General features: G+C 41.4%; 2 protein-coding genes across 3 annotated transcripts in view; one reads left to right on the forward strand and one right to left on the reverse strand.

Moving 5' to 3' along the window:
• The window catches only part of MED12L (mediator complex subunit 12L), a 155,850-nt gene that overhangs the window by 27,510 nt on the left and 103,809 nt on the right, over positions 1–24,531 (reverse strand). For both annotated transcript variants that reach the window (XM_052803046.1, XM_052803045.1), the window contains 15 exons: positions 19,413–19,560; positions 18,708–18,826; positions 17,397–17,540; positions 16,665–16,828; positions 16,064–16,195; positions 12,984–13,211; positions 10,294–10,435; positions 9,304–9,424; positions 8,480–8,581; positions 6,633–6,746; positions 3,134–3,333; positions 2,390–2,578; positions 1,329–1,403; positions 1,017–1,207; positions 527–688 (listed from right to left, as the gene is read on the reverse strand). In XM_052803046.1, coding sequence (XP_052659006.1) covers positions 527–688; positions 1,017–1,207; positions 1,329–1,403; positions 2,390–2,578; positions 3,134–3,333; positions 6,633–6,746; positions 8,480–8,581; positions 9,304–9,424; positions 10,294–10,435; positions 12,984–13,211; positions 16,064–16,195; positions 16,665–16,828; positions 17,397–17,540; positions 18,708–18,826; positions 19,413–19,560 — 2,231 coding nt within the window. The remainder of the gene's footprint in view (positions 1–526; positions 689–1,016; positions 1,208–1,328; positions 1,404–2,389; positions 2,579–3,133; positions 3,334–6,632; positions 6,747–8,479; positions 8,582–9,303; positions 9,425–10,293; positions 10,436–12,983; positions 13,212–16,063; positions 16,196–16,664; positions 16,829–17,396; positions 17,541–18,707; positions 18,827–19,412; positions 19,561–24,531) is intronic.
• On the forward strand, positions 14,216–24,257 carry P2RY12 (purinergic receptor P2Y12). Its single transcript, XM_052803041.1, has 3 exons — positions 14,216–14,707; positions 20,393–20,671; positions 22,529–24,257. The coding sequence occupies exon 3, from the start codon at positions 22,554–22,556 to the stop codon at positions 23,571–23,573; it is 1,020 nt and encodes a 339-aa protein (XP_052659001.1). The 5' UTR covers positions 14,216–14,707; positions 20,393–20,671; positions 22,529–22,553; the 3' UTR covers positions 23,574–24,257.

Consider the following 24,531-nt stretch of genomic DNA (forward strand, 5'->3'; position numbering starts at 1 on the left):
GTAATTTCTACCACAACTCTAAGAAAGTACAAAAAAATTATAGGCACTGTGGAAGAATATTTTACTAAAGGAAACTCAATAACCATTAAGTCATTAAAATTCTCATGCACTTGGTAAGTTAGAGATGAGCTTAAGGAATTCCCAACAGGAATTAAGTGACATCTTATGATAATTATGGGATCTTAATGGCAAGAAAAATGGCCTACTGCCATAGAAGGGAAGAGACAACAACCACTCTAACCACTCTTTTAAATCTCTAACATTTCCCATCACCAAGCTGTAGAATAGCCCTGGAAGATGTGTTACAAAGCCTTCACATTTCTTCCTCTGAAACCAATGATATTTCTTCAACTAAAGCTAAAACTTCAAACTAAATGAAGCCTGAACCCTGTTCGGGGTTGATAACTTTTTGCTCCACAAAAGTGAACCAATGAGGTTTTGTGAAGCCAAAATCCAGTCCAGTCCTCAGTAAATGCCTTCAAAAATACCTTTCAGCTCTGTGTACAGGGATTTCCCAAGGTCGTACCTTTTTTGTTTCTGTCTGTCTCTTTCCTTCTTAGAAGATGACCCCAAATGCTGACCTTTCTCCAGCTCCTCTCCTGCAGCTTTCAAGACCCTACCTTGAACTGAGGTAGGCAGTTTTGCAATCAAGGGAGCCACCAGCCACACTCCTCGCCGCTCAGAGGAACTAGAAGTAGAACAAACTTATTTCAGCCAAAATATCCCTGTAGTTTTGCAACCAGTATTAGCTGTTATAAAAGACTGAACTGCTTTAATAAAGCAGTTGACACAATGCATCTGGAGTAACTAGTGTGGACTGAGCAGTCGCAATTTCTGGTTTCCAGAAAATTCAAGAATAGCAACTATATTTATTGTTAAACAAAAGTAAATAGAAGTAACCTTCAGGTAACTCATGTCCGTACATTCCTGTTTCAAGTGCAAAAAAGTCTAAGCAATCTACATACAATTAAGCATCATGTTGGCTAAAATAATTAAAAAGGTGCTACAAAAAATACCTTAGGAATGTCTTTTTACCATTCTGTCTTGTATTACTTGTGTCAGCATTTCCAACAGAGTTTGGATTGAAGAGGCCTATACCAGAGTTAGAAGAGTTATTGTTTAGATCAGCGGATTGCTGAAACACCTCTATTGTCGCCTTTGCAATATTATCCAACAAGCTGTTCATTTCAGCCACAGACCCAGAACCCTACAGTAAAACATAAGTAAACTAGCACATTCATGGTATGTTTGCTCATGGACTACGTTAAAATATAACATACTTTTTTGCATTAAATATTTAGATAGAAAGTTTGAAAAGAAATACTCACAGGCTCCTTCATGCACTGTTTGATCATTAGTTGCAGCTCCAACCAAGACTGACGGAGAGTCCACTGATCTAAGTTCTAGGTAAGAATTAACGTTACAAATAAACTGTCAACACTTTGCATGTCTAAAAAAAAATAATAAATCTCATAATTGAATATGTTACATGCAAAAGCCTCATCTTATAAGTAGATCATCACAATCACTAGTCTTTTAAATAGTTTAATGGCATGCTAAAACATCAGACCTATTAAGGAATGTATGTTAACTTCCACATCTTTGCAGCTAATACTGTTACTCAATACTTTTAACCACACAACTTTTCTGAATAAAAATCTCGCGCTCTGCAAAATCTGAGTTTAGTTAAATATGAATATGGAAAATGTAATTCACTCTTTCATTAGCAATTACATTAATCCATGGCACTGCCATCCAAGTGGACATATTTGTATTTAGCTCAAGGCCATCTAGACCCGATTACAGTAAATGCAGCAGCTGAAGTTGTTATTTTGCAGGACACTGATCACTATTCATCCTGGTTCAGATATTGCCAACTTGATTCTTCACAGGTCTATTCAAAGAAAATCCATTTTGAAGTTTAAGGAATGAAGTGTCCCTAATGCAGCTGAATTTGAAGAAATGATCAGTTTAGGACTGTCCATGAAGGCATTTGAGCTTTTTCCATGGACTAGGAGTGTCTTTCACCACAGTATTGTCACAGAGCCCTACTGAGACAGTAGGCATCTCCACCTAAGGAGCCCTAAAAGCAGCTCCCTTTTCAGTGGTTTCCTGATGACTGACAATGATGAACAGCAACGATGAGTGTGCTGCACACTTGTTTCCTCCATAACTGTGGAATCAGAAGTAATGAGACACCAGAAGTCACGCTATAAGAATGTTTACCACAGAGACTGGGGATCCTGAGCACATACAATCTTTAAAGAAGAATCTAATGCTTGATTGCACCAGGAACTGCAAATCAATGTCACTTGGTGGTGCTGCTGAATGACAGGTTAAAAGTCAGTGCACCACAGGTAGTTTTTCCATCTTTTCCCCACTGCATTACCTGAAGTATGCGTTTGATGTGCTGTCTCTGAGGGTTGTCACCCTCGGTGCATTCTTTAATACCATGAGGATAACAGATAAGTTGAAGGAGTTTCTGTGCTTGTTTGTTTGAAAGAACGGGATCCAAAATAAGATCTTTGTCTGTGCACAGCCTCTCAGGTTCCTTTAAACAGTGCTCTCCAACCCATTCCTGTAAGTAATCAGATAATAGATTCACAGGATAGTTTCAAGGCAATATTAACTTCTGGTAAGCTAAAGAGAAAAGTGATTTTTCCATATGCAAAACTTGAAGTGAACTATGGTTCATGCAACACGTGAGATTAGAAATGTCTTCTGTCATTTAGTACCACCTGAAAGTATAAGACTTAGTTAACAGGTTTTCCAAAATTAATTTCTTCTATACTTTGAAAGCAACTTCGCAATAAAACAAATGCTACTGCAAAAGCACTTCGAGCAGACAGTTGATGGAGTGGTCCTACTGTCTTCTCAAAGTGCTTGAGATTCAGGCAGGAAAAACACGTCAATTCTGATAGAGTGCAGGGAGATGCTAATAACTAACTAAACCAATTTCTTCCCCCCAATAACATACTACTCTGTGTATAAACTGCTCAAATCAGGAAACCCAAACAGATTCAAATATTGAAATATTTCAACATTCATTTTGCACCAAAATATATGTTACACTTTTCAAACAAAATAACACTGTTTCTCCAAATAAAGACAGAAGAGTAGTTTTAGAGATTACCTGCTGGCAAATGGTTCTTAGCACATATCTAGCATACTCGCTTAAACTAGCAGTTTCTATGGAAACAGCTTTTCCGCATGATTTCAAAGTGTGAGAGGAACCCCAGATTTCATCCTCATTGAGTTCATCTAGTAAGCCTCTCATATGGAATTCTTCACTCTTCAAGGAGTTGACATTGCTGCTGCCAATTTCAGCATCGCCTGTACAACAGAAACACAGAAGCACAGGGTGAACTTCTACCCAAGCGCCCATGCCCCCAGACTGCTTACCCACCGAGGAATGTCTTTGCAGGCACAGGCCAGCTGAGGAGTAAACAGGAGTGAGGCAGTCGCATTCAAAAGGGCAGCACTAACTGCCTCTGCAAATCACCATGTTCAAAGTATTGTCCACTTTCTTCATTCTGCGTAGCATCTCTTTAATGGATATTTCAGAAGTAGGAAAAGGTTTATACATATCAAACACAAATAAAGCCACTACGTGCTCAACAGGAAAAGGTCTGTGAGTGCATGGAATTGCTTTGGGAGATAATGAAGAGTTGGGTTACTCGCTCTTCTCAGATGTCCCTTCTCCAAGTCTTCTCCCTTACTTTGATTTATTAACGCTCCATAGATCAAGAGACAAGTATGACAGTGGCCCCTTAGCCCACCTTACTATGAACTTCTTGACAAGAGAGACTGATCTTCCTGGGAATGGAAAAGGGCAGAGCATACTGAGGGAGCCTGGCAAACACTGGTGAGCCCCTCCTCTCCACAAGGCACCAGCACAGCTTTACAACCACCATCTACCTGAAACTAACAGGGGTGACCAGAGAAGAAGGAAAAATACTTCGGACACAATGCAAATAAATCAGACCTGTAACAGTTCATGTTTTACGTTTTTACAGACCTGAAACCTTGGACAAGGAAGAAGATGCAACTACAGTGTGTAGTAGTGGGGAAAATAGCCCCAAATGCTGCACATAATAACACCCCAGAGGCTGTGAGGCCATCCAGGAGCATGCATGACAACAGCCTGCATAAGAAGCAGGCTAATGTAGCCTAATGTTTTAAGTCGGCAGAAACTCTTGTGGATCTTAACTGATGCACTACATATGATAGTCATCCCTTAGAAAACCCCTCAGTTTACTATCAAGATCAACAACTAACATGACGTGACAAGGCTAAACGGCTTGCTTCAGCCACTCATTCAAACACACACACATTCATACCAGGGCCTCTGGTTACACATATGCTAGGATTTATTGCTAAAATCTGCAACTACCAGCAAAATATTTCAAAATACTGCACCAAGGAGACCGACCGCCTTTCAGCAGCTGTGGCCACATCCCCAGAGTACTACATTATTTACACAGAGAGCTCAAAACACCACGGTGTACCGGGTCCTCCTGCGCACTCAGTTGTCCCGTCACTGTTTCTATGTTCCTTGGTACTGCATTACCCTGGGCAAAAAAAACCCATGAGGGTTTAGTAGAGTTACTGCTAAGAAAAACAGCCAACGCCTGTGCTCCTACCCTGGTCTGTGCCACTTTAGAGTTACTCCTAAATAAACCAGCATACAATCCTTTTTTTAACAAGACAAAACTTGTATTTAACAGCTTATCAAAGCCAGAGCCCTGACTCGCTGTGACAGACCAGCCCGTATGCAGACAGTCCCTCCCGGTGGGTGGCAGCGCTGGTTGTGACCCGACAGCACAGGTTTCATCCCCGACCCCTCAGCCAGCTCTGCACAGCCGGCCCAGAAGGCTCACCCAGCTCTCCACTAGGGCAGGCACGCTCCTGCCCCAACCTCCTCTGCACGGACCTTTGCAGCACAAGGAATCAACTCCTTACAGAGAGTGGAGAGACTGCACGAACAGCGTTGTCACTCGTGAGATGGAATAAAAATGATTTTTAAGTAGGCCAATAGCAAAAACAGTAGAACATACCCTGAGAAGTGAAAGCAGTTATAATCCCTCCGTTTCTCCAAATCCAGGCAAATCCAAAAACCCTCATACCACTGACCCAACAGCTGGTAGAGCAGACACATCAAGCCCTGCAGAACCCAAAGCCAAGGACAAGCTCGTTGCGAAGTGTGGGAAACAAGCTGATGAAGTCTGTGCCCAACACACGTGAACAGGCAGCAGCAGCAAACAGCCCACCTACACCCTCCCTGCACTCAAGCATCTTATGAGCTTGTGAGCACAACCATATCAAGCCCAGATCTGTACCCATGAAGGACAAGAGGGAAGAACCCGGCAGGCAAACAACACAACGAGGAGATTGATACCAAGCCATACATGAAGCTAAAGCCATCCCAGAACGCTTTGATAAAACTTGCAAAGACATTTAATACACCCTACAGGAGTTGACTGCAGCACCATCTTTCGTTGTGGGTAGAGATTATTTTTTTCTAACACAGATTTCTACTCACAAAGCTTCCTCAGCATAGAACTGCAACAGCTATCATTTATCTGATGCTTTTCCTCAGCAATCAAGTACAATTTTGAAATAACTAATGCAGGGTGCCAACAAGAGACATCTCCAAATCTAACATTTTGGGTATAGGAGGAGATGTGCTGCAGTGAAGGCACAAATAAACTATGTGCCCGAATCTTCCTTTGTACCACTCTGCACCAGACCCTATCTAAACCACGTCCCTGCATAGAGATGAAACAACAGGTGCTCACACTACACACCATTAATGAAAGAAAATAGCAAACCCCAGCACTCTGAATAGCAAGAGAACATAGATAATGGCCATAAACATATTTCAAACTCACTCTCAAATCCATCAGTCCATCCTAGATAGCTATGCCTTTAACATCGTTCCAAATATAGTCACATCATTAAGGATCATGGGGGTTTTGAGACAGTTCTGAGACTTTGGCCAACAGAGAATATAGTAATGGCACTCTAGCTGGAGTGCCATACTCTGTAGGTGTGTCCACACCTGGAAAATCTTGCTTGTTTAACTGGACATTTACTTAGCTCCAAAAATACACATCACCATAGGTCACAAGAGCTTTAACTGAACTTAAGCCAAACCAAGCTCTGAGGCGGGTATTTGTTTGGAAAAATAACACACTCGTCATTCATGGAGAGTTGCTTAGCAGTGATTCTTTTAGAACTTCCACAATGACAGACACACATGGTTTGTGGTAAAACACAGAAAAAGGTGGGAAAAATCATCTGGAGTGTATTTCCTCTCTATATTTGAGAGGGACTTGCCTGAGTTTGAAATGTGCTGGGACTTGGTGGTGGGGGTAGAGGTCAAAATGTGAAAAAGTCACATGTGCTTAAAGGCTCATCAGCTGGGGCTGACTCACCAGAGAAAAATTCTGCCTCTTGACCTGTGGGGGAAACACTCACATGCTACAGAAGCATGGACAGCATCCACGTTTTTCTCTTGTCATCAGGGTTTTCCTTTTGCAGGAACATTCCCAGGGAAATGAACTAGCACGATCTGTTTTTTACCCAAACACTAGACCAAAAACATTACACACAACTCTGCATAATCTTACCAAGCATCAAAATTGCTTTTAAGACTGCAAACACAGCTCCCACTTCTATACTGTTGTGAGCAGCTGCCAAGAGGTGACGATCACAAGAAGAACGAATTCCAGGAAATAATTTCCCTATGGAAAGAAGAGTAAATCTTGTAGAAAATGGTTGTTATTTACCAACTAAAATTTCCTTTGTACAAAATCCTTCTCATCTCGAACAGCTATAGAAGTACAATAACTGAATGAAGAACTGAATTTTCTGAAATTGAAACTGAAGACCAACAGGTAAGTCATTAAAATCAACTGGGATACATGGTTATGATGTATTAATATCAAAATAAAATATGATCATTTAAGTAGAAAAAGGAGCCTGTCATTTCACTGTGTCGATGTAAACAGTGAATTTAACCACAATGAGAAACTGAAGTGTATTTTGGTTTTGACTTCACAGATTTAGGAAGTTACTTACCTCACCTAGCCTTCTTAACAAATGAGGCAAAATTAATTACTATAAATGCCTGTTGCACAGTTAAGCCTAATTCTGCAGCTCAGAAGCAGACTGCAAAAGAAGTCAGTGAGTGCTTTTTCTAACATGAAGGAGAAGATAAACAGACTGAAAGACAGGGAGGGAGGGAGAAAGGAAGGATGAATCTACCACCTTTCTGAGGTGGTTAACTGAGCCATATGTAAGAAAAGTCTGTACCGTAGTCACATTTTGTTTGATTTGTACTATTTCCTAGAGTTCCGACATGACTTTTCCTATCCATTCAAATCCACTTTTATTTCTAGGGAAGCCTGGGACCACGTAACATATTTCTGTTACTCAGACAGTATTCTTCACAGCTCTTGCTTGTTTTGCTCAAATATGCAACAAAAGTTCATGCATTTCTGGTCAAAAAAAGAAATTAAAATTACTTTTAGATGGAACAATTTGACACCACTTAAGAGCTGAGGGGTTTTTTTCTTTCAATTTCATTTTCCCATAGAAATAGTCTTGTCATCAAATTTGCTGAAATACTTATAAGACAAAACAGAGGTTATTTCCAGGTATGTTTCCTTTTAATTGTTAGGTGCTTGTTCCTTGCCTTTTTCCTTCCTCTTTTGGTCTGTGGCAAACACACACAGGTCAGACCACAAAAGATTCAAATTTAAAAGGAAAGAGCACTACATTAATATACCCTAAGAACTAATTTCCTCATGTTTCTTCTGTTGGACTAGGTGCTTTATTATACCCTATTTAAAATCACATTTAATTTAAATTTACATGCAAGGCTACCACACTGTATGATCTGTATCCCTATTAGTTTCTATATCACTGCAAGATGACCCGCTACAGGAGCTGTCACTGCCCCGACAGTACTTAGTACAAAGGAAGGTGGGGACTGTGATAAATACTACCACTGCCAACAGCAGCACTGGCACAAAAACAGTATTAATAGGTCCCAGGCTCACATGATTGTTTCAGTGAAGTTCCAAAACAAAATGAGAACTATCAGGACAGAACAGTCTTCTAAATGTATTCCTCTTTGCTGAAGTGTACACAGATGCTGTGTTAAAACTTAATTTTCTTTTTTAAGATGTAATATTCAAATGGCTGAGTTTTATGTCAACATTATGCCGCACCTGGGTGGCCAGGTGTTGATAATGAATAAGTTTCAGCAAACTTCTATAGTTTTACATGCATATAAAACATTTCCCAAGCAAGTAAGAATGTATCAACTTTTCACTAGTGAAACATCTGTAATTTTAAACAGGCTATCACTTCTACTCGCACTATGGATATTTTCTCACATGAAATCTGAAGCCATCAAAACACATCTGGGTTCACTTTCTGAAATGAAAGGGCCACACGGCAGGCAACTTACCTGTTCCCTGGGGAAAGAGGCAGACCTGGGGTGTCCTGAAGAGGTGCAGGAGTAGCCGACAGGTCATCCTCGCCCCAGGCTCAGCATCCGGATCTCCACAGGCTATGGAAGATGGGATGTGGACATAAGGCATCTGCCCAGGACCTCCTAAGTCCCAGTGGCAGGCCTGGAAATGTTCTACCTCACAGCCCCATTCTAAATGGAAATACAATAATTTCATCAACAGGAATTAGCATTTATGGCCCTGAGTCATCAAAAACCAGGAAAGAATAGTATGATTTTTGGTAAGCAAGAGACCTAATTAATGACAGAAAAGACTACAGGGTTAAAATGGCTTTTAACAGTCAAAGCAGAAATAAGAAACACAAATCCAAGCAGAAAGTGAAAAGAAATGTGTGAAGTGGCCAACAAAGAGGACCATAGCTACAGTACTCCAGGGCTGGAGGCAAAGACAATGAGGTCAGAGAGAAAAAGCCAACACCAGGCAGACTGATGGCAGAAGGAAATGCACAACCTGAGTAGATCAGGCAGACATTTGAGCACATAGCGCAGAGCAGAAGAGAGTTGTGAGTAGAAAGTGAGGCTGCGTAACATAAGGGGACAGTGCGCTGTCAGCAACTCTGATACCACTTGTCAAGTGTGGGTCCTCTAATCTAACTTGGCGTCGCTCCTTTTGGGAACTGCAGGGACACACAAGCTGCAATGCACAATAGGTGGCATTCCACAAGAATGCAGTTCAGAGCACACTACTTATTCAATCAATGGAGAATTCTTAAGAAGTCTTATGTTTTTCATTCTAAGTTTTTCTCTTGGTATTTTCTTACCAGCTGCAAGAAGAGAAGGCAGTGCAACATGCTGAACTACGTCTTCCAGAGAAAAGCACTGCCGGGCGATCAATATAGCAATGAAAGTGGCCAGGGAATCGTGGAATGACAGGTCACTCACCTTGAAGGAAAAACATTGCAAGGCTTCACATAACAGTGCACTTACATAACAGTGCACACACCACTGCCACTATTATTAAGGAATTAATTATAAGAATAAACAGTAAAATTTTTATACATAAGCATTTGTGTCTACATTTTAATGCATTTCCCAAACATTTTATGGCAAATACTGATAGCTCTCAACTTAATTTTAACCAATAACTATTTCAAATACCACAAATTCTGAAGTAAAAAAATTAGTCTTATAAAAACTGAGAAAATTTTACCATTCTGTAAAAAACAATAATATCGATACTCATTCCTTAGCCTTAGGACAAGAACATGTCCCCAAGTACACAGCTTCAATCTGTTCCTAAAGGCATATGTAATCAAACTATAGATAAATATACTGAATCAGATACTGGATAACATTAGTCACCGTAATCCTGCTGACTTTAACAGGACTATGGTAACTTACACCAGGTAAGAAACAGCAAAGCATACCACCCCTTCTACAACCCCAGAGCCAACACCAAAACAGGGTCTTTAAAACAGAGCTAGTTATTTACACGTCCATCAGCGTTTTAGAAAAAGTATATGGACATGCCCGCTCCTTTTAAAGCACACCTCTGATATTCCATATCATTCCGTAATAAAGGAAAAAAAAAAAGATTTACAAAGAGAAAACTCTAAGCACTGCCCAAATTCTACACTAACCCTGAAGATGAAGGAAAGAATAAAAATCAATCACGAATCTCATTAAAAGCCTTAAATGGATACAGGACTAAATCTGTGCTCCGCATTTTGTATTGAATGGAAACCTTACTATACCTCTAAGTGCACCCTAGACATAGGTTTAACAGATACTTCAGAAGATATTGAACTTACATCCACACTGCAGAGCAGATCATTGAAACCCCAGACATGATTTGAAGAGCAGCAAAGAGCTTTTACGACCCCTAACCACTCTGAGCTAAGCACTGTGCAGCATGCCGTCAGCTCTGCGCAAAGGTTTGCTATGTCATTAATCCTAGGAAAGAAGAGAAAAAACTAATACAGAAGCAAGATATTTTGTAAACAATAAATATTTAGGTCAAAGCAGATCAGTGCTTGGCAGAAGAACTGCTGTTTCCTCACTTAAGGTGGGGGTTTATGTCCAAATGTGATTATGCTACTGTACATATAACCTAGTGTTATTCAGTTGTGGACAACTGGAGCATCTGGAAAAAAAACCCAGTATGTGACTTGTACCCCATAACTTGCATCCATCCAACCTACAGCAGCACAGGACCTTTATTTTCTGTAAACCCTGCTCTGTACACCCTGTGTCCCTACCAGCTTCCCTACCTGTGCTGAGCTGCCCAGGAGGAGGGATGCAGCACCCAAACCCCTGCTGCCTGCAACCCACCAAGACAGATGACCTGCCCCTCTCTACAGGGGCACACTCTGGCCTTTCCTCAGTGCTGCCACACAAACAGCAGCTCCATCCCCTTTCATGCAAAAATGTCACAGGAAAGTGGTGTGTGTGGTGCACACCTCCCCAGCCCCTGCAGGAGCTCTCCCCACCAGCACTACTGTTCAGGAGGGACGAGAGAGTCACAAAATTAATTGGCATTAATGAATTCTACTTCATAGATCGCATACTGTGTAATGTGTGATTTGGTGTATGACTCAGAGTTATGTAACATTTTAAAAAACAGCAGAGTTGACTCATCCCAGTGCAAGTTATTTTTTCTCTGTTCCACAGTGAAACCCATTTAGCCACATTTAGATGTTCCCCTTTGCTGCTCTTACAAAACCGCTTCCTCTCAGCCGCTCTGCTCTGCCACGAATACCCCACATTTCAAAGAATCACAGAATGGCTTGGGTTGGAAGGGACCTTAAAGACCATCTAGTTCCAAGCCCCCTGCCATGGGCAGGGACACCTTCTGCTAGACCAGGTTGCTCAAAGCCCCATCCAACCTGGCCTTGAACACTTCCAGGGATGGGGCACCCACAACTTCTCTGGGCAACCTGTTCCAGTGCCTCACCACCTTCACAGTGAAGAACTTCTTCCTTACATCTAATCTAAATCTACTTTCTTTCAGTTTAAAGCCATTACCCCTTGTCCTATCACTACATGCCCTTGTAAAAAGTCCCTCCCCATCTTTCCTGTAGGTCCCCTTTAGGTACTGGAAGGCTGCTATCAGGTCTCCCCAGAGCCTTCTCTTTTCCAGGCTGAACAGCCCCAAGTCTCTCAGCCTGTCTTCACAAGAGAGGTGCTCCAGTCCTCTGACCATTTTTGTGGCCTCCTTTGGACCTTCTTTGGATGTTTCAGAGGCAGCTTCACACTAGGGACAGGGAGAAGGATACAGGAACTGTACATATTTTGGGCAGGAGTCAATCAGAAAAGGAAAAAAAAAATCCACAATTTCCTTGAGTTTTGTGATCTGGCAGCAGCCTTAAAAAACACTTCAGCTACCGCTGCACCTAGGCTTAACTATCAAGACCAAGAATTTCTTAATAAAAATTGGAACAGAATCAGAACAGAACACCAAGTTCTGGTGGGTTTGATTGTGTAAGAGCGATAGAGGTGCTGGGGGCAGGGGTAAAGGCTAGATCAAAAAATCAATGTCTGTTTCACCCTGCATCACAGACTTTGCAGAATGGAAAACCAGGGTAAAACAGTTTCAACGCTGCAGTGCTACATCTGCACAAGAAGGCCGAGTTTATGTGTTTACATACTGGACAGAGGAAGCAACTGAGAGAAGAACATCTCCATTATGAAACAAAACATACTGTCAGTGTAAAACCCTGACACTGATGTTAAGCTGTTTTATTGCAAGGGTTCTTCATTATACTTCTTGTCAGTACCTTGACATTATCTAAAAAGATCTAACGTAGACTTAAGACCCAAGAAGTGTCGTGCTGGATCAGACCAAAGCTCCACCTGACAGTGGCAGGAGCCAGCACCTGCTGGTGTCAGAAGACAACCACCTTAAGACAGTGCTGGACAACCTGTTGAAGTGCAGATCTCATCCTGAACTCTAATCATTGGAGACCAACTTGAACTGTGCACCATGAGGTCCAAGCTACTCTTAAAATATAACTGACAGCTGTTACAATTCTAGTAGCTTCTATCCAATAGAACTCTTAATACTTAAAAAAAAATTTTTTTTTAAATCTACATATTACCTATGAAGATGAAATCCATAATAAATAAATTACACATTTAATAAATTAAACACCAATTGCATCAGAAGAAGGAAATGACATAATGCAGAACCTTCCCTCATTTACAGGCTTCTAACGAGCAAAGATTGTGCTGAGCTGTTCTGTCTGAAATGGCACAACTGCTGATACGAAAAGCTTACTGACTGTCTTACAGTGAGTACTTTCTACTTGTTACTCCCTTCTGTTAAATTATGCAGATTGATTTAATGAAATAACTCAGATGAAACTTAATAAATTTTCAGCAACCAGAAAGAGTAACGAATGAAAACAATTGCAAAAAAGACACAAAACAAAAAGATGAAAGGAAACCTCATATATAACACGTAAAAATCCATCCAGTTCGATTCCAGCACGGTTTGCCTTACCTTCCTGCATCTTGGTGCCCCATGCACACGTTCATTAGTGCATTGCAGACAAAGCTGTAGCGGTTGGCTGCATTATCGCTCAGGATCTTGCCCAGCATTGAGTAGTTAATGCTGTGAGCAGAAGGATTCTCGATAAAATCTAGCATGAACTCTGGATCCCACAGTAAATTGGAATTTGAAGGCTGAACATTGCTGTATATCGTTTGCTTCACCTTAGAACAGGCACTACTGAGGACCAAAAAAAGAGTGAGTTGCCAAAAACCATACTTCGCAGGAATGCTGTTGAACATACCACGTGGGATTAGAAAATCCTAGTTTGGTTACCATTCTGTACACATTCTCAAACTCATCTACCAGAAAATAAGGCTGATACATCAACTTCATTCAAGTTTTCCTGCAAATAGTCTCAAGTTTCCAAATCGCTTTTATGACATTCCTATGACCAAAATTGTGAGCAGCTGGATAAGGACCACACATTCATTCCTCACTAGCAATAACTTCCTGGAGCATGAAATGCCTCTACACTGAACTGTTAACAGTGCTTCACAATGCTGCTCCCCCTCTTTATGTGTTATGACACAGTGAACTGCAGCGGTGGTGAAGAAGAATTAATTAACGAAAAATGAGAAAATTTATCTAAATTAAAAACTCTACATTTGGTAATAACATGACATAACAGACAACTTTTTGAAAGATGAAATCAGTAAACAAAGAAAAGATACTTAAAGGTCATATTTTGACATTAATAATTATGACAAAAGGTCAAGAAATGTTCCAGGCTAGGAATACCTATATGTTAATTTGCTTTCTTCAGGGGGACAAAAAAGGTGTTAGTGAAGAATGCAAATTCCACACACAAAATGTTCTAAGGAGCGTTTGTCTCAAGCATTGGGTTTTATACCACAGCTGGAAACAACATCCACATGGACAAACTTCACCAATTATCCCAACAGGGAAGACTTCTTCATTACTGAAAAAAATCTGTTAATTTAAATTAACTTAAAACACATGAAACCTTTAGAATTTTAGAACTCAACTGGCCCCAGGATGAAAAGACAGAGGAAGCACTGTGCCTCTGGAAGGCATCTGTAACCTGAGGAAGGAGCACAGTGTGCACAGCAGCAGCTGGACGCGGGGCTTGGAGGGCAGCCCTGGGGACACCCTGCCACTGTGCAGCCCCTGTACACGGCTGCTCCTCATCGGGAAGCTCCAGTGCAGAAGGAAGAGGCCATTAGCAGGATAATTAATCTACAAGAAGGGTAATACCTGACATTAACCCTTTGCTCTAACAGCCAGTGTAACAGCAAAGAAAGAAAACCAACTAGTGGAAAACAAATACCCCATACTTCAAACATCAGGCACTATTTAAATGGGCATCCTGGGCAGACATACGTCCCCGACACTGTCATCACAGCATTCACCTACACTTACCCCATGGGTCACAGAAAGAAAGGTCCAAAACCCAAATGATACAATACTGAGTATGTGAGCAAAGCAGCCTCTGAAACTGTACTTGCACAAGAAGTAATGCTGGGGGAGTGGTCAGAAGATAACAATTTAAAAAAAAGTGAAGGAATGATTTAAAAAAAGGAAGTTTAGTGAATACAACTAAATATACCAAGCATACTAAACGAAAACAGGCAGCTCACTTAGTAAAGCCCGGTCATGAGAAATACTGCAGATGATATTAGAAGCCATTTTCAAAGCACTCCAATATACAGAAGGTAAGTCTCTACATTTGAACATTTATGATCTGTACTTTATTGTCGCTTCAAATTGACTTAGAGAGAAATAGCTGGACTTATGGCGTACTAAAAAGCAGCTAAAAAAGTTGCCATGTACAGACAACTGGTTTTGGTTTTGTCTCAGTTGTAGCAAGGAAACCAAGAAGAAAATTAGTGTAGCCTTACCTTATACACAGCTGTTTAAAATATGTATACATAAATTTTATTACCAGTTTTCAGAGAATTTCTAACTCCACTTGTCTGAAAAAAGGGGCTTCAAATCAAGGGCTGTATATCACATATTTAATATATGATTTAATACCTTAAATATCTCTATAGTACTAGATGATGTTTTGCTTTGCTATTGTAGGTTAGTATTAATAAAAATGTTATTTTTTATTGTGTTACTGAACTTTCGGGATATAGCTAAGACACTTCTGTAGTTCTTCTATATTTCATATTTCTTTTTCCTAGTGTTTCTCATATTAAATGCCACCATTCCCATGTCTTTGTAAAACTATTAAAATATTAAGATTATTACTGAGAACTCTTTTCCTGCTCCCTATGAAATGAAAACCACAAATGTGAAATATGCAAACCAAACCCAGGTATATAAACTAGGAGGGGAAACAGTAACTGAAGTGGTTTGTAACTCTCACAAGATGCGTATTTGCATATGAAAGGTTTCCACTCCCCCTTTAAAAAGTAAGAGCCAAAAATACAGCATATGAGTACCTAAAATATTTTTTTAATTTAAAAATCAAGGAACTGAACATTCGAGCATAAAACTTCACAAACTCAAACATGTTTGTGCCTCTCCCCACATCAAAGGAAATATTTAATAGAATATTACAGCTGCGTCAGCTAAGATTTTGTTATTTTTCCATCCAACATTGTATGTATTACAGCCAATTTGCTGATGCATTATAGGAACCAAATCAGGCACACCACAATCGGCAAAAGCAAAGGTGTCTGGGGAGGGGTCCAACGCTGCGTGCCACAACTGCCTCAGCAGCCAGCCTGACAGTGACGGTCCCCGCTTCCCTCGCCCCACGCCTGCTCGCTGTGCGTGAGCGCTGCTTGCTGAAACAACCTGCTCAGCTAACCACAGCACTGCAAGGAGGGCTCAGCCTCTGCTCCTCCACAGCAGGTACCCACACAGCACGAGGACTTCGCAGGCTCAGGACCACATGCTGTGCTGCCATGCTGGCACAGGCAAAAGAATTGGATCAGTAAAGGTAAAGCAGCAAAGGCAACGGTGCATCTTCCAGGGAAAGCAGACTGAACTGAAAACCACAGCAGTCTGCATCAGTCTACAGGCTAGGCAGTGGTGAGAAAAATCCCATTACCACCCACCTGAAGAGGTCTCCAAACTTGCTTCTCAGGTGACTACAGGACACGTACAGATCATAGAGGTAAGCTAAAATACACCTTTCTGGAGAGGAACACTCTGAGGGATTAACGACGTGCTTTACCACCCCGCACAACCTGCAAAAATAAAACCATTCTGAGTTCGTTCCAACACACCTTAGAAATCTGTCTCATATTGTTACATATCATACAAACCCCACCATTAGCTGGGCAACTTGATGACAGACCTTGCATCTACAGGCTGACGGGGCTCACGTGAAGTTTGGTGTCACCTGTGCGCTTGCCTGGGCCCCAGGGAGGACAGGACACAGAGGCACTCGAGCCCAGGGCAGAATGAGGCAAATGGGTAGGAAATCAAGATACACAGCTCCCCCCTTTTCCTAGGTTACAAAGTGTGCAGGTCCCACCAGCCGCCAGCAGCAGGGAGCAGGCTGCAGAGGTGAGCCATCTGCTCCACTCACCTGAGCTCACTTCCAGCCTTCCAATAGCAGTGCGATAGTTGGTCTAACTACCTGAACCTAAACGCATTTTTTGCTTAAGAGCGAACACCAAAAATACTTTTTGGAAAACTGTAGCTACCACAAACCCTTCAAAGACTTGTGCGGTTTGCTCCGAGTTGAGGATGAGGCAGGCATGGTAACGCCGCAGAACGGCGACGATGCAGACGCACAGCCCCGTTGTGTAGCTTCCTGCCAGGCTGGACGACTTCAGCAGCAGCTCTGCCTCCACAACACTCAGCTCATTCAACAGCTAAAAACACATACACAAAAATACTGAAAATAACTTCCAAATTAAACATGTAAAATGTGTGCAAAAAAAAACTCAATAAGGAAAAACTATATGGCAAACAAAAATGAAATTCCTTACTACAGAACAAGGGAAATGGGGAGCAAAATAAACTGTTAAAGTATAAAAAACATCCCTCAGAACTGCTCTTCAGAAATACATGGCATTTCTGGCACCCAGGTGCTTTACTGTGTAATATGATGGTTCAGCCTGAAACAGTGAAGCCCATCCGAAAATACTTTGTGCAAAAATAATCCAGAATTTTATTAATTTTGAAAGATTTAAAAATAAAATACATCTATTGATTCTCCAAAGTTGTCAAAGTAAGACAGGAGGGGAAGTTATCTGGCACTCTGTTTCGGAGGTCAGGAAACTGAAACAGATAAAAGCGCATGGCAGCAAATCAGGAGAATTTGCAGTCCAGCTCTTGGGTTTTTTCAGATTTTACAGAAAATGTATCACAGCTTTATCCTGACATAATACACCCCCACCCCCTCCACCCACTCCCCTGCCACCAATGAACTCTGTTTACCTGTATTGCAAAGTCTATAAGTCCATTGATATTCAGTGCTGGTTCCATGAGATCAAAGATAAGCTGTATATGGTGAGCCAAGGGAAGATGATAGGATGTTCCTGAGGCAAAACTAGTTATCTGTTCGAGAACATTACTGGAGATCTGTGAAAATAAATGTTGAAAAGTCATATGGTGACTGAGGGTTTCTCAGATGCACTAGTGCTCCAAAAATCCTATCCCGTAGGTGGTAATAGCAAGTGACAACATTTTGCAGATAAAAGCACTAACAAATCATGCTTGAGTATATCTATTATGCTACTATCCTGCAAGTCAGTCGTAATGCCATTTTATTTTCAAAACTGACAACACAGAAAATGCTGTTCTGCTGCTTTACACTGAGAGTCACACTGTTCTTAACATCTACAATACTGATTTTTATTCTGTGGGGTATTTTGCTTTAAAGAGGCAAAATCATTTTTCTTTTCATCTTACTGCATTGTGATTTTTTTATTGATGATTTTCAGATAATTAATAACATGTTATCCTGCAAACAAAACATGTAATAAATTCATTCAAAAGACCAGATTCAAAGATGTCTTACAAATTAAGTACCAAACGTGTACCTCCTTTACTTTGTTTCTTATATTAGCCTCTGGTTATTAAAATGTACTTAAAAACAGTAACACCTGACAAAGTGGTGAAATCCTGTGCTGATGTATTTGCACACTTACAAGTCCTAATATAAACCAGGAAAACTAGGCTTGTCATTTAAAACAAATTATTTATGTTCTCCAGTCAGCCACTGATATAGCTTTTTAACAGTAAAGGTTGACTATAAATATCCAGAAAAGAACAAACTGTATTATCCACCAGCTTTTCAAAGAAACATACTCAGTTTGTTGCACAAAAACACAGGAGAGTTCACTGTCCTTCATGAACACAGATGAAGTAACATCTTATACATATGCAAGAGATTGTTTAATAAGTATCTGATTTACCAACGAGCTCTAAACAATGCTGTTAATGGAAATTTATGTAAAATTTATTTCAAATTTTTCATTAAAAAATCAGGACATCTATAATAATCCAGAAAGCTTCTTGCAAAACAAACGAGCAAAATCCCCCAAACACACCAAACCAAACACCCAAATATCTACAGAAGCAGGTATTTTATAATACCAAGGCAGCATTTTTTCACTTGCCTTTGAAGAAGCAGTGCACTGAAAATTCTTGGTATATACAAAACACTTCTAAAAACCTAGATTTGCTTCCTATTTGATATCTCTACAGCAGAACATAAAAGGCTATGATTTTATACAAGGGAAGTACCTGAGATGTCACCTGATGTTGATCAAAATAGGACAGTTGCTGTAGTTTTGTGAACACGGTCTCTAGGGTTGGAAATGCTTCTTGTTTGGTCTTCCTGGCTTTTTGCCCTTCATCCCCAACTTAACAGATAAAAAATTATTTTGGTCATTTTATATTTAATGGAGCCCTAGTAGTTTTGCATTATTATGGATTTAAAAGACAATAAAAATTTTAATAAGCTTTACTCATGACTACATAAAGCCCTACTTGCCTCAGTTTTCCATTATACTTGGGACAAATATACGCCACAGCACGTAACAATATCAAAGCTACTTCGAGGTTATTCCATGCAAAAAGGTGACAGCCAAGAAAAACTGAAAAACAGTCATGCAGTTTTACTAGGAGGGTAAGGAATATGTATCGCTCACTGGCCAATATCTCATATTCCAGGCTTTAGCCAAATGCAAGTGTTTACAGCCAAGTTGTTATAATGGAAAATAGGGATTTCTAACCACAGTGGCCCTTTGCCATCCTGGTGCAGCTGTAAGGCAGGCCAACAGATTGCACTTTGTGCTGACTCTGGTCAGTACTTCACCCAGTGACCGCAAAGGGGATGAAAGCCAAATTACATGATCAACACGCATGGCTCCAGACAACTTGCTGAGCACCTAACAGCTCCCATGATCTTCGCTACAGGCTACCATACAGCAGCATTAAAGCATTTACCACCCATTTCAGTAGTACTCTTCTTATTCAGAATTTTGAGGATGTCTTTGGTAATCTTCTTCAGCTGATGCCTTGCTTCATCGCGCTCCTTACCAACACCATAAAGGAGAATCATACGCTGGTTACACTCATGACTGGAAGATTCATCCTGAAAAGATCAGATACGAGTGAAGTCTCTTTTCTTTTTTCTGTCATCACCTGCAGAAACCCGACCTGAGTAGCCCAGACTGCTATAAACAATAACTAACTCTTCATCACAAAACCCATCTCCTGTGGTTATCAGTGTGGAGGAAACAGTGCCAAATGAAATCACCAAAGAGTAGGGTAAAAATACAGAAGGAAAAAATGTCATCTGATATTAAGAATTCTGTATGTATCTATAAGGACAGAGTCAGGGGACGCATACAGATAACCTCCTAACTGTCCCCTGGATTGATATTCAGTAGCAGATTAGTAAGTAGAAGACAAATGTCTAGAAACTGTGCAACTTTTCTCTTATTATGTACAAGTCCATTGAAAAAAAGAGGCAGCCCAACTCCTAAAATTCTATTTTGCACATCCCAAAGAAATTGAAATATGTATAGTTTATTTAAATTGTATCTGGTTATATTTAGTCTTTTAATAAAATGTATTGTGTAATGTTGACGCACTGTATATAAGTTAAAAACTTGGAGCACTGCTCTGCAAGTCATATAAAGTATAAATATTTTGTTCAGTACTATACTTACCTTCTCCAAACTAAACAATCACCACTACTTTCAACTACTTAAAAAGTTTTTAAAAAATAAGGCTGTGTACAAAAATAGTACTGAAGAATCACAAGGCAAAAAGGTAGACGGGGTGCAACTCTGTGCTCAGACAAGTTGCACAGTCTTACAAAATACATGCTCTCTTTCAAAAATAGTGACTCTGTTAGTAGGTCAAAAGCAGGAAGTAAACCTCTAATTATTTTAAAAATTCTATTTGTCTCTCTCATCTAGAGGAAACAAAAGCAGAAGCACTGAGAACGTCACCTGGAATTTGCAGCTGTCTCTGGCTAAAAAAGCAGTTCAAAGCCAGAGGAAGGTCTAAGTCTCAGAACTGGGATGCTCAGCTGTTCCTCCAGCCTCTCCTTGCTCTGTGGGATTTACACATGAACACTCCTGCCTGCTCACAGCGTGAAGAACTAGAGGAACCACGAACGACCCTCTGTCAGCAACACTAGCTTCCCATCACAGGAAATACCCAAGCGTTTCATTGCTTCTCAACAGCACACTACGGTAATCTCTTTGATTTTGGGGTGGGGGGGGAGGTGTCTGATTTTGCATGCTTAGGGAATTCTTATTTCATTAGGATTAGACTTGGCAGCTGAATCTGTTACGTGCTTCAAAGCATAAGCCAATTTATTTCTGTCTTACCGATAAGATAGAAATAAACCTTTGCAGCTCTGTAAGGAAGATGTCAGGGATGTTTGGGCATTGGCTGACAAAGCATCAACTCCCGAGCGCCTTATTTTACAAAGGCAGAGATCATACAGAAATATAGCAATTTTTACAATTGCATCACTACACACCTGAAAGTTACTCCTTTTGAAATGCAACACTAACTGACTCAACATCCCTGCCTGGCTTTCCCAGGCAACCAGTTCTGATCAGACCTGATCTGATCAAAGTTTTCGGACTAAGAGCAACAGTTTTCAGCCCAGCCCCTGTTACCAGTTACACAGATGCCAGTCGCTCGGAGTTTGTGGATGACTGGCTGGCCAACGTGCTCTTGGTTCCGTGGTAAGAGCGGGCTCGGAGGGGTGCAGCGCTACGCAGGGGTCTCAGCAGTGACTTCACACAGGCGCTCACTGCAGAGCACGGGATGCTGCAGCTCCTGCGTGTTGCCTCAAGTCAGCAAAGCTTTAAATTTATTTGCAACACGGCACCGGTAAAGCAAGTGATTTAGGAAAACGACAGGATAAACTGTCAAACTAGAAGCAAAGGTATACATGAATACCTACATAAATAGAGCTACAAGTAACTTCAGACTTTCCCGGCAAATGTGTAACCACTGCAGTAACGGACACCGTTGGCTGTCCAAGTGCTAATATGTAGGGTGAAGAGCAGGTTCTCCTCTCTCACTTTCCTCCCCTTGGAAGCAACAAACAGTGACGTTGTGGGGTGCCACATCCACCCCTGGAGTACCCGGGTAAAACGGCAGCAGCCTGCGAGCAGCCATTCCCAGGGTCTGAGCAGGGGCAGGGAGGGGAAGGCAGAGATCAGCTTCAAGGACAACCAAAAGCGAGGCTGAAGTAACGCCGCTGGGAGAGCCAGCCAGCCAGCCGAGCAGAAACACGCTAAAAAGGGGCATTTGACCCCTCTTCCTTCAGCCCGGCACTGTTAAACCTGCAGTCACAACAAGTTTAAACGCTACTGCTTTCCACACTGACGAAGATGCAGAAAGGGACGTTTCTCCCTCCTCCCTGGGAGGAGAGAGGCAGCTCGGGCAGACGCGTGTCCGACAAGCGAAACCGCAGCCTAGCCGGCCCGCCTGCGGCACGACGGCCTCCCCGCCCCGGGCGGACCCTCACCAGCTCCTCTCTGCTGCCGGGCCAGCGCCTGAGGCGGCACAGCCGGGTCGAGCCCAGCCAGGCCGGGGCCCGCGGCCCGCCTCGGCCGCAACTTCGGCGGCAGGGCCGCGGGGGCCGGGAGATCCACGTCAGGGCCCCCCGTCCCCGCGCTGCACCCGGCGAGGGCTGCGCCGTCACCCACGCGCGCGCTCGCTCGCGCCAGGGAACAGGCGGCACGACGCCGGCCGCGCCGCCCCCGCAGCCCACGGCCATGCTGGCCCCTCGCCCACCCCTGCAGCGCGGGTCTCGGGGAAGCTGTGTGGGAAGCTCGGGAGGTTAGGATGGAAGGTCGCCTCGGCGTGTCAGTCACAGAAGATCAAGCCAAGCCACCTTACAAACGTGGCTACATCTAGCGCTCCTCCCCTGTAGAAACCTGACATCCTCAGTACAGTAAAACACAACTTACAGCAGCCACAATCCCCAAAGGTATGTTCCCAACAAAAATTAAAAGCAGACTAAAAAGGTTGAAGTCTTACCACAGATAGAACTCACAATTTCATATTTTTCTTTTTTGTTTTTACAGGGAGGGGGGAAAAGACAAAGTGCAAATGAAAGCCACAACCGACTTCGGCTACTCCAGAAACGACACCAACTGCACTAGCGACAACAAACTCAGCCAAGCCATTTTTCCTTTGCTTTATACAATTCTGTTCCTGGTGGGTATCACCATGAACGGCCTGGCAATGTGGGTCTTTTTTAAAATATCCAGTAAATCAAATTTCATCATCTTCCTCAAGAACACTGTCATTTCTGACTTCCTCATGATCTTGACTTTTCCATTTAAAATCCTCAGCGATGCAAAGTTGGTATCATGGGTACTGAGAGGATTTGTGTGCCAAGTCACCCAGGTTGTATTTTACTTCACCATGTACATTAGCATTTTGTTTCTTGGCCTAATAACTATCGATCGCTATCAGAAAGCCACTTCGCCTTTCAGAACATCAACACCAAGGAAACTTTTAGGTGCCAAGATCCTGTCCACAGCAATTTGGATATCAATGTTTGCTCTTTCATTACCCAACATGATTCTAACGAACAAGAAGAAAACGCCTAAGAACGTAAAAAAGTGCGCTCTCTTGAAATCTGAGTTTGGCTTAGTCTGGCATGAAATTGTAAATTACATTTGTCAACTTATCTTCTGGGTTAATTTAGCAGTCATAGTTGTATGCTACATACTCATAAGTAAAGAACTGTACAAATCCTATAAAAGGACAAGATCCAGAGGAAAGGCATCCAAAAAGACTGTAAATCTGAAGGTTTTCATCATTATCGCAGTGTTTTTTATTTGTTTTGTGCCTTTCCACTTTACTAGAATCCCCTACACGTTGAGCCAAACAAGAGATGTTTTTGAATGCTCTGCTCAGAACACCTTGTTTTACTTGAAAGAGAGCACGCTGTGGCTAACATCGCTAAATGCTTGCCTAGATCCATTCATATACTTTTTCCTTTGCAAATCATTTAGAAAGTCCTTACTAGACATGCTGTGCAAGCACACAGCATTGTCAGAACTCAGAGCACAGATGAAGGAGCAGAACGAAGGAGATGACACAGATGAGACACCACTCTAGAGCTAAGAACTACCCATAGTCCTTCTTGGCCACACACATTTATTGGTGGGTGGAAACAGCACAAAGTCCTGTGGAAGAATATCTAGAATTTCACCGACTTCTTTAGAAATTGTCCTACAGATGAAGCACAAGCACCTGGGAACCAACATCACTGGTTGCAAAAATGGTGAAACTAGAAAGCCTTAATAAAACAAGAGCACCACCTGATCACAACCTCCATGCTTGTCAGAATTTCTAGGAAGAAGTTTGAACTTACAGTTGGAGCTGTAAGGAAAAAATTAAAGTCATGAAAGGCTACAGATGAGATTATGAACGCAAAGATTTTGCAGAAATAGCTTAACTTGGGCCAGAGTAAAGCTCATGACAACACAAGATCTGGGAAATGCAAATAAAATCCACAGTAAATGTGATTTTTAAATACAAGGAGTTGTCACCTTGTACACAACTGGCAGACAAACAGAAATATAGGACATACGTAGATAAGCTATTTATCTGTGCAGATTTTTGGTAACAGAATAACATTTTGCTTATCTCATTATATGCTTGCAATCCTTAATCCATTGACCAATAAATTAACAGTTGTATGTCAGAGGAAATTATTTTACAATCAGGCTTATCTTGATGCGAGTTAAATCTTCAAACACTTCACCTTACTACAAGAATAAACAAAAATGTACACTTTTATAGGGAAAAACATATTATATTAGAAAATATACAAAGGATAAATTTACAGAATACTTAGATCTTAGGGAAAGAAAGACTCATAGTAAAATCTTTACTGATTATTAAGGGCAGCTTTTTTGCATTATACAAAAAATGTAACCGCTTCCCCTTTTTCATTTGGAAAAGTTGAAAAAAAACAGGGAAGGATTTTCAGGTTCATAACATGTTCAGGTATCGTAACAACCACACATGAAAAAGATCCTAGGCTATTGTAATAAATTATGGTTCATCACTG

This window comes from Harpia harpyja, chromosome 12, assembly GCF_026419915.1.
Source record: "Harpia harpyja isolate bHarHar1 chromosome 12, bHarHar1 primary haplotype, whole genome shotgun sequence".
Taxonomy (NCBI): domain Eukaryota; kingdom Metazoa; phylum Chordata; class Aves; order Accipitriformes; family Accipitridae; genus Harpia; species Harpia harpyja.